At 46.0% G+C, this 18,113-nt stretch overlaps 1 protein-coding gene across 2 annotated transcripts in view; it reads right to left on the reverse strand.

Moving 5' to 3' along the window:
* Positions 1-15,814: 15,814 nt before the first annotated feature.
* The window catches only part of LOC119275396 (protein DJ-1 homolog B-like), a 13,626-nt gene continuing 11,327 nt past the window's right edge, over positions 15,815-18,113 (reverse strand). For both annotated transcript variants that reach the window (XM_037556216.1, XM_037556217.1), the window contains exons 4-8: positions 17,039-17,221; positions 16,771-16,845; positions 16,466-16,669; positions 16,240-16,380; positions 15,815-16,155 (exon numbers count right to left, since the gene is read on the reverse strand). In XM_037556216.1, the coding sequence (XP_037412113.1) occupies positions 15,952-16,155; positions 16,240-16,380; positions 16,466-16,669; positions 16,771-16,845; positions 17,039-17,221 (807 nt within the window). In that variant the 3' untranslated portion in view covers positions 15,815-15,951. The remainder of the gene's footprint in view (positions 16,156-16,239; positions 16,381-16,465; positions 16,670-16,770; positions 16,846-17,038; positions 17,222-18,113) is intronic.

Raw genomic sequence — 18,113 nt, forward strand, 5'->3', positions numbered from 1 at the left:
CCATACAAGGAAGATGTGTCAGTACAACTATGCCCCTCGGTACGGTGCGGTGCGGGGGCAAGTCATGTTTCCCCCCACGCACCAACACCCCTAAGATAGATAATGGGGCAAAGTCCATACAAGGAAGATGTGTTCGGTACAGCTATGCCCCTCGGTACGGTGCGGTACGCGGGCAAGTCACGACCCTCACTACTATATAAAAACAAACAAAAAAGAAAAAGAAAAAGAACAAAATTGACAGCCCAAGGACAAAAAAGTACTAGTCCAAGATACTGGTATAGTCTAGTGCTAGATCCCAAAAACAACCAAATATAAAAAAAATTGACCGCCCAATGACAAAAAAGTACCAGTCCAAGTTACTGGTGTAGTCAAGTACTAGATAAAAACAAACAAAAAATAAAAAAATTGACCGCCCAAGGACAGGAGCAGGCCCACACACGCATGGGCCTGCCGTCCAGGGCCCACAGGTCGACAGAGAGATAGCGAGCGCGGTGTATAACCGCTCTGGTAAGTGTTCATAGGAGTTCGACTGGTGAGCGTCGGCTACGCTTATAAATGGGACCGGAGCCCCCTCGACTAGCGAGGTGGGACTAAACCCAGAGCGCACACGCACGCCGTGCTCCATAGCCGCGCGAGAGAAACTATTCGGGCCGAATACAACGACCCAGGCCGATGGCCCAACAAAGTACTTCGCCCCATAACAAAATCCAGTAGATCACGCATGACAAAAAATAAAAAATGAAGATAATTTTTTTAAAAAAAACCCAGTTAATAAACAAAAATATTGTAAAAAGTTCAAACACATCTTAATGGTAAGAACTATATATATATATATATATATATATATATATATATATATATATATATATATATATATATATGAGACTGTAAATAAAAATTTCAGGAACGAATTTACAAAAAAATCAACTACTACAATTCATCGGGTTCAAGTACAAAATAAAAATAAGTACTGTGCAGCGAAGATTTTTTTTATTTATTTTATGAAATACTAAAACTATCATTGTTCATCTATTAAAAAAGGATAAAACATTCTCCAAAATTCATGTAAAAAGTAAGGAAAAAAATATTATACAACAAACAAATTTGATCGGTAATTGACAAACTAAGATAGATCAGTACTATCATTAAAAGGATGTAAGTTCAGCAAAACTCAAATAACAAAAAAGCGGTTCTAAAAAACTCATCAGCGTATAGCACCGTCTGCGAGTTATGAACATGAAAAATATATCAGTCAAAACAAAGGATGCCCATCAGTTCAACTATAGAAATTGTTCCATAACTAATATAAACAATGTAAAAAACAGTTATACTTGAGCAGAACAATAGGAATAACATTACATAACTAGTTCCATACCATCATGATAACACCATACAATTCAACCATCCCACATGCAAATGTTTTAAAAAGAAAAAAATACTGCAACATAATCAACCACACACAAATCTCACAAACCGGCGTCATTGCCACATTTAAACCTACAACACATAGATTCTGAACGTCAGAGAGTCGTCTTCTCTCGAGAACATAACCATAACCACATCACCATCCTCAAATCCAGACTCAGCAACAAACTCCTTCCACCCAGTAGTTAGGTTGATGCAACCATCAAAGTCGATGTGGTAGGCAACATCCATCAACTGATACCCATTCTTGTCTGAAGTCTCCATCTTCAGAACACCGGACCTAGGAGCAACAATCCGGATCCTAGATGACATTTTCTGCAAATGGGCATGGGAGGACAAAACAAAATCAACACCTGACATAACTGAATTTTTACACAGATATAGGAACGATTTGCATAACAAACTAAAATGGAAAAAATCTGAACCAAAACAATAACACAAAACTAACTAGACATGTGAACTGACTAAACTAAAGAAATACACAAACCAATACACCTACAGTAAAAACATCTATTCATAAATAGATCAGGGATTATACAAAAAATGGTTGAAATACTGTTAAGTAATGAAAAAATACACACAGAAATCCCTACTGTTAAAATCTCACAAAACCAAATTAAAAAAATATAGACAAGCTATTCATTAGACAAAACTGCAGATCCAGTCCATGGGATTCGAACAGAAACCATCAAGAACGTAGGAACCAAAACGAATAGAAACACATACCCATGATTCCTTCAAGTCACCATCCGTCAGGCGACAAACATAGGGTGTACGAAACCCATGGTTGTTGTATAGCAAACAAGAAAGTTTCCCACGCCGCTGAGTCTGAGTGAGCTCCAAACCAGTCTCGTACACACAGCCGTCAGCTATGCGCGCCATCTTTGCCAGGCATCCACATGAACAATCCTCCATGGGACACATAGGAACAGAGAAAAAAACGACGAAGAGAAGAGAGAGGAACCTAGATCTGATTCTGGAAGAAGGAAGAAAAGGGAGGGGAAAGACTTGGCCACACACCACACATAGATGGATAGCGTTTATAGTCAGGGACACTCACAGATTATAAAAATAATAAATAGGAAGATGGGTAGCCAGCTAGTAGGAAATAGTTATTACACAAGCCATGCAACATTTGACCGTAAATCAGTTCAACTTCAGAAAAACAAGCAGTTCAAAGGTGCACATGTCGAACATATGCAGACAAAACAACACATTCAGAAAACAAAAACAAGTTGAATTCATTTAGACATTCGAACATCTACTCCTCCACAACAAAAATGTTAAAAACATAATGTTCACTACTTCAGTCATAACGATCAAAGAAACGACGCCATTTTTCCCTCGTGGATGGATGTGGAGCCGTGGATGCTCTCGCCCTAGCCCAACTAATGATCTGGATATGGTTCCTTCCCCTGCCCTCTGGGAAAAGAAGCTCCAATTCATTGGAGTTGCAAGAATCCATCACCTCACGCGCAAGTCGTCTGTTGAACTCTGCCTCCAGTTCCTCCTCGACAGCACATCGTGCCATCTGCCTGCGCCTGCGCCTCCTCCTCCTCTGCTTAGCTACTGCAGCCCTCATATCTATGGCGCCCCCCTCCTCCTCTGTGACCTCTCCTAGCTCAGGATCCATCCCCCCTTTTCTTTGGTTGCAGCTCGTAGAATGAAACTGATAGAGGGTTCGGGCTTTATAATCAAAGTGCAGAGCCATCAGTGCCGCTCCAATGTCAACACACAGTAATAAAACTTTGACACGCAACAGTCAAACTACACATACAACAGCAATTAAAAAACAATACTAAAAAACACGCAAATTAATTACGCACTTTGACCAGATTACAAGAAATCGCAGCTTACAGTCAGCCGCCATACATGCCCTCCGCCAATAACAAAATAACATGGGAATCAGAGGTAGAAACAACTCAAAAAAGTAAAATTAACAACGCAAATCTTTTCATACGATCCTTATATCTCTCCCTGCAACACCAATTCGAAAGTAAAAAAGAACAGAAAAAGAAGAATAGAATTCCATGGTGGGCGTCGAAACCGACCAAGAACACCAAAACTTGTAATCGTGAATTACAGATGAAAATAATCTCAAAAAACCATAACATACCGATAATTCTGTTGGGGAACATAGTAATTTCAAAAAATTTCCTACGCACACGCAAGATCATGGTGATGGCATAGCAACGAGAGGGGAGAGTGTTGTCCACGTACCCTCGTAGACCATAAGCGGAAGCGTTAGCACAATGCGGCTGATGTAGTCATACGTCTTCATGATCCGACCGATCCAAGCACCGAACGTACAGCACCTCCGAGTTCAGCACACGTTCAGCTCGATGACGATCCCCGGGCTCCGATCCAGCAAAGCTTCGGGGATGAGTTCCGTCAGCACAACGGCGTGGTGACGATGATGATGTTCTACCAGCGTAGGGCTTTGCCTAAACTCTGCGACGATATGACCGAGGTGGAATATGGTGGAGGGGGGCACCGCACACAGCTAAGGAACGATCCGTAGATCAACTTGTGTGTCTATGGGGTGCCCCCCTGCCCCTGTATATAAAGGAGCAAGGGGGTGGCCGGCCGGCCCTAGGGGGCGCGCCAAGGAGGGGGGAGTCCTCCTCCTAGTGGGAGTAGGACTCCCCTTTCCTAGTCCAACTAGGAAGGGGGAAGGGGGAAGGAAAGGGAGGGAGAAGGAGAGGGAAAGAGGGGCCGCGCCCCCTCCCCTAGTCCAATTCAGACTCCCCATGGGAGGGGGTGCGCCACCTCCTGGGCTGCTGCCCTCTCTCTTCCCTCAGGCCCACTAAGGCCCAATACTTCCCCGGGGGGTTCCGGTAACCCCTCCGGCACTCCAGTTTTCTCCGAAATCACCCGGAACACTTCCGGTGTCCGAATATAGTCGTCCAATATATCAATCTTTATGTCTCGACCATTTCGAGACTCCTCGTCATATCTGTGATCACATCCGGTACTCCGAACAAACTTCGGTACATCAAAACTTATAAACTCATAATAAAACTATCATCGTAACGTTAAGCGTGCGGACCCTACGGGTTCGAGAACTATGTAGACATGACCTAGAACCATTCTCGGTCAATAACCAATAGCGGAACCTAGATGCCCATATTGGTTCCTACATATTCTACGAATATCTTTATCGGTCAAACCGCATAACAACATACATTGTTCCCTTTGTCATTGGTATGTTACTTGCCCGAGATTCGATCGTCGGTATCCAATACCTAGTTCAATCTCGTTACCGGAAAGTCTCTTTACTCGTTACGTAATGCATCATCCCGTAACCAACTCATTGATCACATTGCTTGCAAGGCTTATAGTGATGTGCATTACCGAGAGGGCCCAGAGATACCTCTCCGACAATCGGAGTGACAAAACCTAATCTCAAAATACGCCAAGTCAACATGTACCTTTGGAGACACCTGTAGTACTCCTTTATAATCACCCAGTTATGTTGTGACGTTTGGTAGTACCGAAAGTGTTCCTCTGGTAAACGGGAGTTGCATAATCTCATAGTTTCAGGAACATGTATAAGTCATGAAGAAAGCAATAGCAATATACTAAACGATCAAGTGCTAGGCTAACGGAATGGGTCATGTCAATCACATCATTCTCCTAATGATGTGATCCCATTAATCAAATGACAACACATGTCTATGGTTAGGAAACATAACCATCTTCGATTAATGAGCTAGTCAAGTAGAGGCATACTAGTGACTATATGTTTGTCTATGTATTCACACATGTATCATGTTTCCGGTTAATACAATTCTAGCATGAATAATAAACATTTATCATGATATGAGGAAATAAATAATAACTTTATTATTGCCTCTAGGGCATATTTCCTTCAGTCTCCCACTTGCACGAGAGTCAATAATCTAGATTACATAGTAATGGTTCTAACACCCATGGAGTCTTGGTGCTGATCATGTTTTGCTCGTGAGAGAGGCTTAGTCAACGGGTCTGCAACATTCAGATCCGTATGTATCTTTCAAATCTCTATGTCTCCCACTTGGACTTGGTCCCGAATGGAATTGAAGCGTCTCTTGATGTGCTTGGTCCTCTTGTGAAATCTGGATTCCTTTGCCAAGGCAATTGCACCAGTATTGTCGCAGAAGATCTTCATTGGTCCCGATGCACTAGGTATGACACCTAGATCGGAAATGAACTCCTTCATCCAGACTCGTTCATTTGCTGCTTCTGAAGCAGCTATGTACTCCGCTCCACATGTAGATCCCGCCACGACGCTTTGTTTAGAACTGCACCAACTTATAGCTCCACCGTTTAATAAAAATACTTATCCGGTTTGTGATTTAGAATCGTCCGGATCAGTTTCAAAGCTTGCATCAACGTAACCATTTACGACTAGCTCTTTGTCACCTCCATATACGAGAAACATATCCTTAGTCCTTTTCAGGTATTTCAGGATGTTCTTGACCGCTTTCAGTGATCCACTCCTGGATTACTTTGGTACCTTCCTGCCAAGCTTATTGCTAAGCATACGTCAGGTCTGGTACACAGCATTGCATACATGATAGAGCCTATGGCTGAAGCATAGGGAACATCTTTCATTTTCTCTCTATCTTCTGCCGTGGTCGGGCATTGAGTTTAACTCAACTTCACACCTTGAAGCACGGGAAAGAACCCTTTGTTTGCCTGATCCATTTTGAAATTTTTCAAAATTTTATCAAGGTATGTGCTTTGTGAAAGTCCTATTAAGCGTCTTGATCTATCTCTATAGATCTTGATGCCCAATATGTAAGCAGCTTCACCGAGGTCTTTCATTGAAAAACTTTTATTCAAGTATCCCTTTATGCTATCCAGAAATTCTATATCATTTCCAATTAATAATATGTCATCTACATATAATATCAGAAATGCTACAGAGCTCCCACTCACTTTCTTGTAAATACAGGCTTCTCCAAAAGTCTGTATAAAACCATATGCTTTGATCACACTATCAAAACGTTTATTCCAACTCCGAGATGCTTGCACCAGTCCATAAATGGATCGCTGGAGCTTGCACACTTTGTTAGCACCTTTTGGATCAACAAAACCTTCTGGTTGCATCATATACAACTCTTCTTCCAGAAATCCATTCAAGAATGCAGTTTTAACATCCATTTGCCAAATTTCATAATCATGAAATGCAGCAATAGGTAACATGATTCGGACAGACTTAAGCATCGCTACGGGTGAGAAAGTCTCATCGTAGTCAACCCCTTGAACTTGTCGAAAACCTTTCGCAACAAGTCGAGCTTTATAGACAGTTATATTACCATCAGCGTCAGTCTTCTTCTTAAAGATCCATTCATTCTCAATGGCTTGCTGATCATCGGGCAAGTCAACCAAAGTCCATACTTTGTTCTCATACATGGATCCCATCTCAGATTTCATGGCCTCTAGCCATTTTGTGGAATCTGGGATCATCATCGCTTCCTCATAGTTCGTAGGTTCATCATGGTCAAGTAACATGACTTCTAGAATAGGATTACCGTACCACTCTGGTGTGGATCTTACTCTGGTAGACCTACGAGGTTCAGTAGAAACTTGATCTGAAGTTTCATGATCAATATCATTAGCTTCCTCACTAATTGGTGTAGTTGTCACAGGAACCGGTTCTTGTGATGAACTACTTTCCAATAAGGGAGCAGATACAGTTATCTCATCAAGTTCTACTTTCCTCCCACTCACTTCTTTCGAGAGAAACTCCTTCTCTAGAAAGGTTCTGATTTTAGCAACGAAAATCTTGCCCTCGGATCTGTGATGGAAGGTGTACCCAATAGTCTCTTTTGGGTATCCTATGAAGAAACATTTCTCCGATTTGGGTTTGAGCTTGTCTGGTTGAAGTTTCTTCACATAAGCATCGCAGCCCCAAACTTTAAGAAACGACAACTTTGGTTTCTTGCCAAACCACAGTTCATAAGGCGTCGTCTCAGCGGATTTTGATGGTGCCCTATTTAACATGAATGCAGCCGTCTCTAAATCATAACCCCAGAACGATAGCGGTAAATCAGTAAGAGACATCATAGATCGCACCATATCTAGTAAAGTACGATTACGACGTTCGAACACACCATTTCGTTGTGGTGTTCCGGGTGGCGTGAGTTGCGAAACTATTCCGCATTGTTTCAAGTGTAGACCAAACTCGTAACTCAAATATTCTCCTCCACGATCAGATCGTAGAAACTTTATTTTCTTGTTACGATGATTTTCCACTTCACTATGAAAGTCTTTGAACTTTTCAAATGTTTCAGACTTGTGTTTCATTAAGTAGATATACCCATATCTGCTCAAATCATCTGTGAAGGTGAGGAAATAACGATACCCGCCGCGAGCCTCAACATTCATTGGACCACAAACATCAGTATGTATGATTTCCAACAAATCAGCTGGTCGCTCCATAGTTCCGGAGAACGGCGTTTTAGTCATCTTGCCCATGAGGCACGGTTCGCAAGTACCAAGTGATTCATAATCAAGTGATTCCAAAAGCCCATCAGTATGGAGTTTCTTCATGCGCTTTACACCGATATGACCCAAATGGCAGTGCCACAAATAAGTTGCACTATCGTTATCAACTCTGCATCTTTTGGTTTCAACACTATGAATATGTGTATCACTACTATCGAGATTCAATAAAAATAGACCACTCATCAAGGGTGCATGACCATAAAAGATATTACTCATATAAATAGAACAACCATTATTCTCTGATTTAAATGAATAACCGTCTCGCATCAAACAAGATCCAGATATAATGTTCATGCTCAACGCTGGCACCAAATAACAATTATTTAGGTCTAAAACTAATCCCGATGGTAGATGTAGAGGTAGCGTGCCGACCGCGATCACATCGACTTTGGAACCATTTCCCACGCGCATCGTCACCTCGTCCTTAGCCAATCTTCGCTTAATCCGTAGTCCCTGTTTCGAGTTGCAAATATTAGCAACAGAACCAGTATCAAATACCCAGGTGCTACTGCGAGCATTAGTAAGGTACACATCAATAACATGTATATCACATATACCTTTGTTTACTTTGCCATCCTTCTTATCCGCCAAATACTTGGGGCAGTTCCACTTCCAGTGTCCAGTCTGCTTCCAGTAGAAGCACTCAGTTTCAGGCATAGGTCCAGACTTGGGTTTCTTCTCTTGAGCAGCAACTTGTTTGCTGTTCTTCTTGAAGTTCCCCTTCTTCTTCCCTTTGCCCTTTTCTTGAAACTGGTGGTCTTGTTAACCATCAACACTTGATGCTCCTTCTTGATTTCTACCTCCGCGGCTTTTAGCATTGCGAAGAGCTCGGGAATAGTCTTGTTCACCCCTTGCATATTATAGTTCATCACAAAGCTCTTGTAGCTTGGTGGCAGTGATTGAAGAATTCTGTCAATGACACTATCATCAGGAAGATTAACTCCCAGTTGAATCAAGTGATTATTATACCCAGACATTTTGAGTATGTGTTCACTGACAGAACTATTCTCCTCCATCTTGCAGCTATAGAACTTATTGGAGACTTCATATCTCTCAATCCAGGCATTTGCTTGAAATATTAACTTCAACTCCTGGAACATCTCATATGCTCCATGACGTTCAAAACGTCGTTGAAGACCTGGTTCTAAGCCGTAAAGCATGGCACACTGAACTATCGAGTAGTCATCAGCTTTGCTCTGCCAGACGTTCTTAACGTCGTCAGTTGCATCAGCAGCAGGCCTGGCACCCAGCGGTGCTTCCAGGACGTAACTTTTTTGTGCAGCAATGAGGATAATCCTCAGGTTACAGACCCAGTCCGTGTAATTGCTACCATCATCTTTCAACTTTGCTTTCTCAAGGAACGCATTAAAATTCAACGGAACAACAGCACGAGCCATCTATCTACAAACAAACATAGACAAGCAAGATACTATCAGGTACTAAGTTCATGATAAATTTAAGTTCAATTAATCATATTACTTAAGAACTCCCACTTAGACAGACATCTCTCTAGTCATCTAAGTGATCACGTGATCCAAATACACTAAACCATGTCCGATCATCACGTGAGATGGAGTAGTTTCAATGGTGAACATCACTATGTTGATCATATCTACTATATGATTCACCTTCGACCTTTCGGTCTCCGTGTTACGAGGCCATATCTGTATATGCTAGGCTCGTCAAGTATGACCTGAGTATTCCGCGTGTGCAACTGTTTTGCACCCGTTGTATTTGAACGTAGAGCCTATCACACCCGATCATCACGTGGTGTCTCAGCACGAAGAACTTCCGCAACGGTGCATACTCAGGGAGAACACTTCTTGATTATTAGTGAGAGATCATCTTAAAATGCTACCGTCAATCAAAGCAAGATAAGATGCATAAAGGATAAACATCACATGCAATCAATATAAGTGATATGATATGGCCATCATCATCTTGTGCTTGTGATCTCCATCTTCGAAGCACCGTCGTGATCACCATCGTCACCGGCGCGACACCTTGATCTCCATTGTAGCATCATTGTCGTTTACGCCATCTATTGCTTCTACGACTATCGCTACTGCTTAGTGATAAAGTAAAGCAATTACAGGGCGTTTGCATTTCATACAATAAAGCGACAACCATATGGCTCCTGCCAGTTGCCGATAACTTCGGTTACAAAACATGATCATCTCATACAATAAAATATAGCATCACGTCTTGACCATATCACATCACAACATGCCCTGCAAAAACAAGTTAGACGTCCTCTACTTTGTTGTTGCAAATTTTACGTGGCTGCTACGGGCTTAGCAAGAACCGTTCTTACCTACGCATCAAAACCACAACGATAGTTCATCAAGTTGGTGCTGTTTTAACCTTCGTAAGGACCGGGCGTAGCCACACTTGATTCAGCTAAAGTGAGAGACAGACACCCGCCAGCCACCTTTAAGCACGAGTGCTCGTAACGGTGAAACCAGTCTCGCGTAAGCGTACGCGTAATGTCGGTCCGGGCCGCTTCATCTCACAATACCGCTGAACCAAAGTATGACATGCTGGTAAGCAGTATGACTTGTATCGCCCACAACTCACTTGTGTTCTACTCGTGCATATAACATCAATGCATAAAACCTAGGCTCGGATGCCACTGTTGGGGAACCTAGTAATTTCAAAAACTTTCCTACGCACACGCAAGATCATGGTGATGGCATAGCAACAAGAGGGGAGAGTGTTGTCCACGTATCCTCGTAGACTGTAAGCGGAAGTGTTAGCACAACGCGGTTGATGTAGTCGTACGTCTTCACGATCCGATCGATCCAAGCACCGAACGTACGGCACGTCCGAGTTCAGCACACGTTCAGCTCGATGACGATCCCCGGGCTCCGATCCAGCAAAGCTTCGGGGATGAGTTCCGTCAGCATGACGACATGGTGACGATGATGATGTTCTACCAGCACAGGGCTTCGCCTAAACTCTGCGACGATATGACCGAGGTGGAATATGGTGGAGGGTGGCACCGCACACGGCTAAGGAACGATCAGTAGATCAACTTGTTTGTCTATGGGGTGCCCCCCTGCCCCCGTATATAAAGGAGCAAGGGGGAAGGCCGGTCGGCCCTAGGGGGCGCGCCAAGGAGGGTGGAGTCCTCCTCCTAGTGGGAGTAGGACTCCCCTTTTCTAGTCCAACTAGGAAGGGGGAAGAGGGAAGGAAAGAGAGGGAGAAGGAGAGGAAAAGAGGGGCCGCGCCCCCCTCCCCTAGTCCAATTCGGACTCCCCATGGGAGGGGGCGCGCCACCTCCTAGGCTGCTGCCCTCTCTCTTTCCTCAGGCCCACTAAGGCCCAATACTTCCCCGGGGGCTTCCGGTAACCCCTCCGGCACTCCGGTTTTCTCCGAAATCACCCGGAACACTTCCGGTGTCCGAATATAGTCGTCCAATATATCAATCTTTATGTCTCGACAATTTCGAGACTCCTCGTCATGTCTGTGATCACATCCGGGACTCCGAACAAACTTCGGTACATCAAAACTTATAAACTCATAATAAAACTATCATCGTAACGTTAAGCGTGCGGACCCTACGGGTTCGAGAACTATGTAGACATAACCTAGAACCATTCTCGGTCAATAACCAATAGCGGAACCTGGATGCCCATATTGGTTCCTACATATTCTACGAAGATCTTTATCGGTCAAACCGCATAACAACATACGTTGTTCCCTTTGTCATCAGTATGTTACTTGCCCGAGATTCGATCGTCGGTATCCAATACCTAGTTCAATCTCGTTACCGGCAAGTCTCTTTACTCGTTATGTAATGCATCATCCCGTAACCAACTCATTGGTCACATTGCTTGCAAGGCTTATAGTGATGTGCATTATCGAGAGGGCCCAGAGATACCTCTCCGACAATCGGAGTGACAAAACCTAATCTCGAAATACGCCAACTCAACATGTACCTTTGGAGACACCTATAGTACTCCTTTATAATCACCCAGTTACGTTGTGATGTTTGGTAGTACCCAAAGTGTTCCTCCGGTAAACGGGAGTTGCATAATCTCATAGTTTCAGGAACATGTATAAGTCATGAAGAAAGCAATAGCAATATACTAAACGATCAAGTGCTAGGCTAACGGAATGGGTCATGTCAATCACATCATTCTCCTAATGATGTGATCCCATTAATCAAATGACAACACATGTCTATGGTTAGGAAACATAACCATCTTCGATTAATGAGCTAGTCAAGTAGAGGCATACTAGTGACTATATGTTTGTCTATGTATTCACACATGTATCATGTTTCCGATTAATACAATTCTAGCATGAATAATAAATATTTATCATGATATGAGGAAATAAATAATAACTTTATTATTGCCTCTAGGGCATATTTCCTTCAAATTCTCACATCAAAAACGACAAACACGACGTAATTTGAGGCCCGCGAACACCACAGTAAACACTGACGCCAAAAAACACGTCCGCCGCCAAAATGCCCACGCCGTCACCTCCGGTGACTACAAATCGCAAAACACATCCAGATGAGCGCGCGCACGTGCGGAACCCCTTTACGTGTCTCCTCTAGCAACGAATGGCCCGCAGCATTGCGCCGGAGAACGGCCAGAAGCTCCACGTTGCATCCCCTCTTTCTGTCCGTCGTGCACGCAAGAACATCAGTTCTTGTTGAAAAACACGTCAGTCCAACCTGTGAACTACGACAGTACAGAAAGGGTAACAGAATAATATTCTGTTATGCGTAACAGAATAGCCCAGATGTGTGTGTGTGTCTATATATATATATATATATATATATATATATATATATATATATATATGTATCCTGCCTTCGCGGCTAAGAGTTGTGTTCATTATGAGAAGCCGGATACAATTATTTTACAGAGAAAAGCCGATGTGTATTCTTCAAGGAACCCGCCTTGCAATGCCGAAGACAATCTGAGCGCCGAATATATCATCATTGAAGACTGGTTCAGGGGCTACTGGGGAGTCCTGGAGTAGGGGATCCTCGGGCGTCTGGTCTATTGGATGTGGGCCGGACTGATGAGCCGTCGAGATACAATACAGAAGACGGAGGGGGTGGATGGGCGGCGCAGCTCGGGTAAGCGATGCTGAAGAAGAGCGGCGGTGGCGGCCTGACGGCGGCGGCAGCGGTTGGGTTAGGAGTATGGTGGCGATGCTCGAAGTAGGCGGGGAAGAACCCGGCATCGTGACGGAGACTTGCGCTAACGATGGCATTCATGCGCCGAGGGAGGCGACGCGGCGCATACCACATGAAGTCGATGCGTGGGGGCGGCGGAGTGGACCGCGAGACGCGGCGCTACGCCTCGAAGGGGCGACATCAGGGCGACGCAGCAGCAGCAGGCTGGTCGAGGCGACGATGGGAAGACCTCGGGCGGCAACGTAGACCGCGGGGCACAACGCTACCGCCCAAAGGTGCGGTGCAGTGCGGGTCGATGCAACCCTTGGGTGGCGGCGGGGACCGCGTGTTACGGCACTACGACCCGAAGGGGCGACGCACTGGCAACACGCTAGTCGATGCAGCCGCGGGGAGAACCACGGGATGGCGGCGGTGCGGCCCGACTGGGTAACGCATCGGCAACCTATTGCTGGAGCGGTGGAGGGGCGTGCCGTACTCGGGGACAACCTTCACAGGACCTGCAGAGGCGGGTGCAACCGACTGATCAGGTCTGTGGCGCGGCATGGATGGAGCGGATCGCAGGCTGGCGGGTGATCAGTCCGACCGCACACAAGGTTGGGGATGCTGCTCGATGATGATGATGGTGGTGTGGACGGTGAAGCGAGGTGGTCGAGCAGACCTAGGCGACGACAACCGGCGGGAACGGCGTGTGGACGAGCGGCTAGTGTGCGGGGCTCAAGCGGTTAAGCCCAAGCGACCAACGTGGCACCGACGCCCGAGCGGCTAGGCTCGAGCGGCGAACACAATGTCGTGCATGAGATGGCCATATGGCGGCGGCGGCGGCGGAGACGGTAGGTGATGCAGGAGTTCTTTGGAGCAGGGCGGCGACAGGCGACGCAAAGCAACCAGTGGGCAAACGCGCAGCCAATACCCGTGAAGGCCACCGCGTCGCGTGAGGCCGTTGAGTCGGAGAAGAGGCCGGGTGGTTGCCCCTATGTCGGAGTAGAGGCGGCGACGGCCGGCGTAGACCGACGGCAACAGAACGCCGACGGCGGCCGTGACAGGCCGACGTGTCGAGCGAGGCAACCGTGTTGGACTGGAAGCCGGGGGATCGTGCTGATCTCGGAGTAGAAGCGAGCGGGGGTCGACGGCGACTGTGGGCGACGCAATCCGATCTATGATCGGTGAACCAAAAAAAGAAAATGCCAGCCAAATGACCGACGGAGAAAAAACTGATCAAGGGATAGGAAAAACTCACTAGGGCAGCTGATCACAGATTGGCGGATGAACCCTGCTACGGGTCGCGTGGCCCCCGGCAGAGATCATGGAGATCGACCTCCCGAGGGCGGCGCCTTGTGGAAGCGTGCGGCGGCTAGGTCTAGAAACATGCGGCTGATACAATGTTAGAAGGGAATCGAGAGGGATTGGCCGAATATAATGGTTGTTGTATTGAGCCCCTCAGACGATTTATATAGAGTACAAGGTTTGGAGGGCAAGAAGCCTCTCCTAAAGATAAGGCAGGAGATGATTAAAAATCATAGACTACCATCTACAAATATATGCCTACATACTCTAACAGAATAGACATTAATGTAGCGGCAGCAACGAGCCGAAGCATTTTTCTCGCCCGCGGCACCGTGTGAGTGCCGTGCCATTCGGCCGGGATACGGCACTGACCAATTCCGCTCTGGACCGGCATAAATACAATAAAGTGGAATGACGGTTTAAGCGGAATGAGAGGGGTGGAGGGAATGGGCTGGGTGGGGTGTCGGATGCCTACATGGCGGAGGTACGGACTGTGAGAAACCTCCCGAGTTAGCTTCCGGTTTGTGGGCCTTCAGACATCCGGACCAATTGACGAATGTTCGGTGCACGATGTTGAATGAGCCAACGTGATCTGAACATTTACAAGTAATTTGATGCACGGTGGGTGTGGCGTAGTTCTCCTCCATGTCCGGAGTCGCTCTCAGTGAAGACTACAGTATTGATGACATGCTAAATGTAAAAGTGACAGTGAACAGTACGAATGAACGGGACTTAATTGATGGTGACCACCACCGTTGTCGGCTATTATTGTCGGATGATGAGGCGAGCCAGCGGCAATGCTATACGTACAGATCACTGTCACTTTGGTCTCAGGATGGGAATGGGCCGGGTCGACCCACCGGGTCTCTGGCCCGACCCAGAAAAACAAGGCCGATGGGTCAGTCGGGTCGGCCTCATACAAAAATCGGGCCAGTAGAGCCGGCACGGAGTGACCCATTGGGTCAGCGGGGCTGACCCACCTCCGAGTACTGGAGTCCATCGGTATCACCAAATCTTATACGACAACTAGCGATCAGCTAATTATAGTATACTAATTAGCCCAAACTTCAACTAGCTAACATTTGTACATGTACTGGAATCCATTAACCCAACCCTCCTTTATAAACCGGACGTGAATAGAGCTGAAATTGCATATTATGGTTCATTTGTAAACTTTAGTTATTTCAATCATGCATGTTTAGGTTATAATTTTGTTTTATACTTGTAATAACATATTTTGAAAATATTCTATGTACCACAACCAAATCTTGTATAAGAAAATAAAATTTGGGTCGACCCGAAGTACCCATCGGGCCGACGAGGCCATTGACTTTTTTGAATTGGGTCGACCCGTGGCCTCTCAAATTGGCCTTGAGGCCAACGGGGCCGGGTCCAAGGCCAGGTCCGGGCCGACCCGTTCCCACCCTGACTTTGGTCAATAGGTGAGCGGGGTGGTCTACCCCCTGAAAATCAGGGGTAGAGGTTTGTGATTGGTTGTTAGATGGAAGGAGCGTGTAAAAGTGTGTAAGTCTTTGTATGCCAGCGCAACAGCTGCTTGTGAAGCTCCAGCACACTGTCACGGGGGGTCAGCCCAAGAAGAGCAGGCCTTCCGCCAGTCGCCGCGCCTCGTCGCGGCCCAGCATCTCCTCGACGACGGCCACCGCGTACTCCATGGCGGTGCCGGGGCTCCTGCTCGTGATCACGTTCCCGTCAACCACCACCCTGTTCTCGCACTCGCTGTCGTCCGCGAGCAGCCCGGCCATGGATGCGCACGTCGTCGCCTTCTTGCCCTGCAGCAGCCGAAGCGATTTCGCATTTCAGCGTCGGCGCGCGGTGAGCGGGTTGGAGTAGGTACCGGGTAGCTCAGCACGTACCTTGAGCAGGCCATGGGGCTCGAGCACGTGGGCGGTGGCGGCGCCGATCGCGCCGTACGGCCTGTTCGCTTCCGCCTGCTTCTTCAGCAGAGCGACGAGCTGCTCACAGCCGCCCAGCGTCTTCGCGCCCGGCATGCCGCCCTGTTTGAATCAAAGAAACGGAGGCCGATCAATCAATCAGTGGCTACCAGCGGACGTGTATCTGAAGCTCTTGCATGCTACTTGCCGGCACGATGATCAGATCGAAGGGCGCACGATCGGCGGCCTCGTCCAGCATCACGTCGGCCACGATCCTCGTCCCGTGTCGCGCGGTGACCACGACACCGTCCTCGGCGGACGCAACGATGACGTCCGCGTTGGCTCTGCGCAGCGCGTCGACGATTATTATCGCCTCCATCTCCTCAATGCCGTTGCCTAGTGGAAGAAGAACCTGAAGCACCAAGAATGGGAGGCAATGGGTTTTAGAGAACCTCGTGATTCAGGAGTGGAACTTCAGAATACCAGTACTGCGCGCTTTGCAATGCACCTGACCTTGGGTGTGCCGCTGCAATGCCACTGGACCGAGTTGAGTTCGTTCATGCTGTAGCCACCTTCGTATCTCACTAGCTAAACAACAAAAAGACATAGCAACTTTCGAAAAAAATATGAAAAACATACCCCCTTTTATCCTTATTCTTGTACTAAATCAGCGATAATTAATATGGATTGGAGGGAGCAGCAGAATATGGTAGTGCAGTTGATGAGGAAAATGTTGCCACCTCGCAATTAGATGGGCAATCGAGTTGATAAGAAAACTCACCATTGGTTTAGCGATCTGCTCGACCTTCTCCTTCCCATAGAGCTGCTCCACCAAGGCCAGCGCAAACTCCATCGACGTTGCCGGCCCAGTGCCCGTCACGGCATTGCCGTCCACCACCACGTTCGCGTCCACGGCGGTCACCTCGGGAGGGAACTTCTCCACGAACCATGGATGACCCGTAGCCTAAGTACACAAAGCATTTGTTGCAAAAAAAAGGTGGGAACATAATCTATCCACGCAAAAGAAAAAAAATGTCATCCCTAAAATACAGTGGCTTGCCTCTTTTTTTTTTTACTAAAGGCAGATAATCTTTTAAGCTTTTTTTCTTGCGGGTGATAATCTTTTAAGCTTTGCTACACTTACGGAGATTCCCTAAATAAAAAGAAAGAAGAAGAAAATACACCATGTTTATCCACACTAGAAAATACTCGCGAGTTGTTGTGGGAATTGGTTGCAGTATAATTCAATAAGATTTGGTTATGTTGATTATGAATATTTAGATTAATAATATGATAGTTGAAACCTTTGCACTTAAGAAATTATATGAGATAGATCTAGAACTAAAATTACATATAATTTATTGTACTAGACTAATGTATAGTTGTAAGATATTTACTGGATATAGATATCACGATACAATGGAAAAGAGGGTAAGGCTCTTCCCATGCATGTTGAGGTCGCATGCTTAAGAGCCCCGCTACACATACGACATTTGACATATGACTTTTGTCCAACAATGCACATAAAGACACTCGTTGGTTGAATTTAGTGTGCATCACACCCATGGATTGCTGATCGTACAACTATGAGACCATAGTATCGTATGTTCATTATTTTTGCATGCTTAAATGTTGAGATAAATAATTGAGTGAAAATCAGATAGTTATATAGGATAAGTGAGTATCCACACCCCTAATTGTTATGTGTGCGCGCAATTACACTCCTTCTTCATCCGTGTAGAGAGACAAGTTATGGGCTGTGCAATCGCGATGTATTGATCGGTGCACCAGGCACGCATATATAAGTACAGAGGTGGGCCACAACCTCAACTATACAAGGAAACAGGAGGTGGGCC

This window comes from Triticum dicoccoides, chromosome 3B, assembly GCF_002162155.2.
Source record: "Triticum dicoccoides isolate Atlit2015 ecotype Zavitan chromosome 3B, WEW_v2.0, whole genome shotgun sequence".
In the NCBI taxonomy this organism is placed as follows: Eukaryota; Viridiplantae; Streptophyta; class Magnoliopsida; order Poales; family Poaceae; genus Triticum; species Triticum dicoccoides.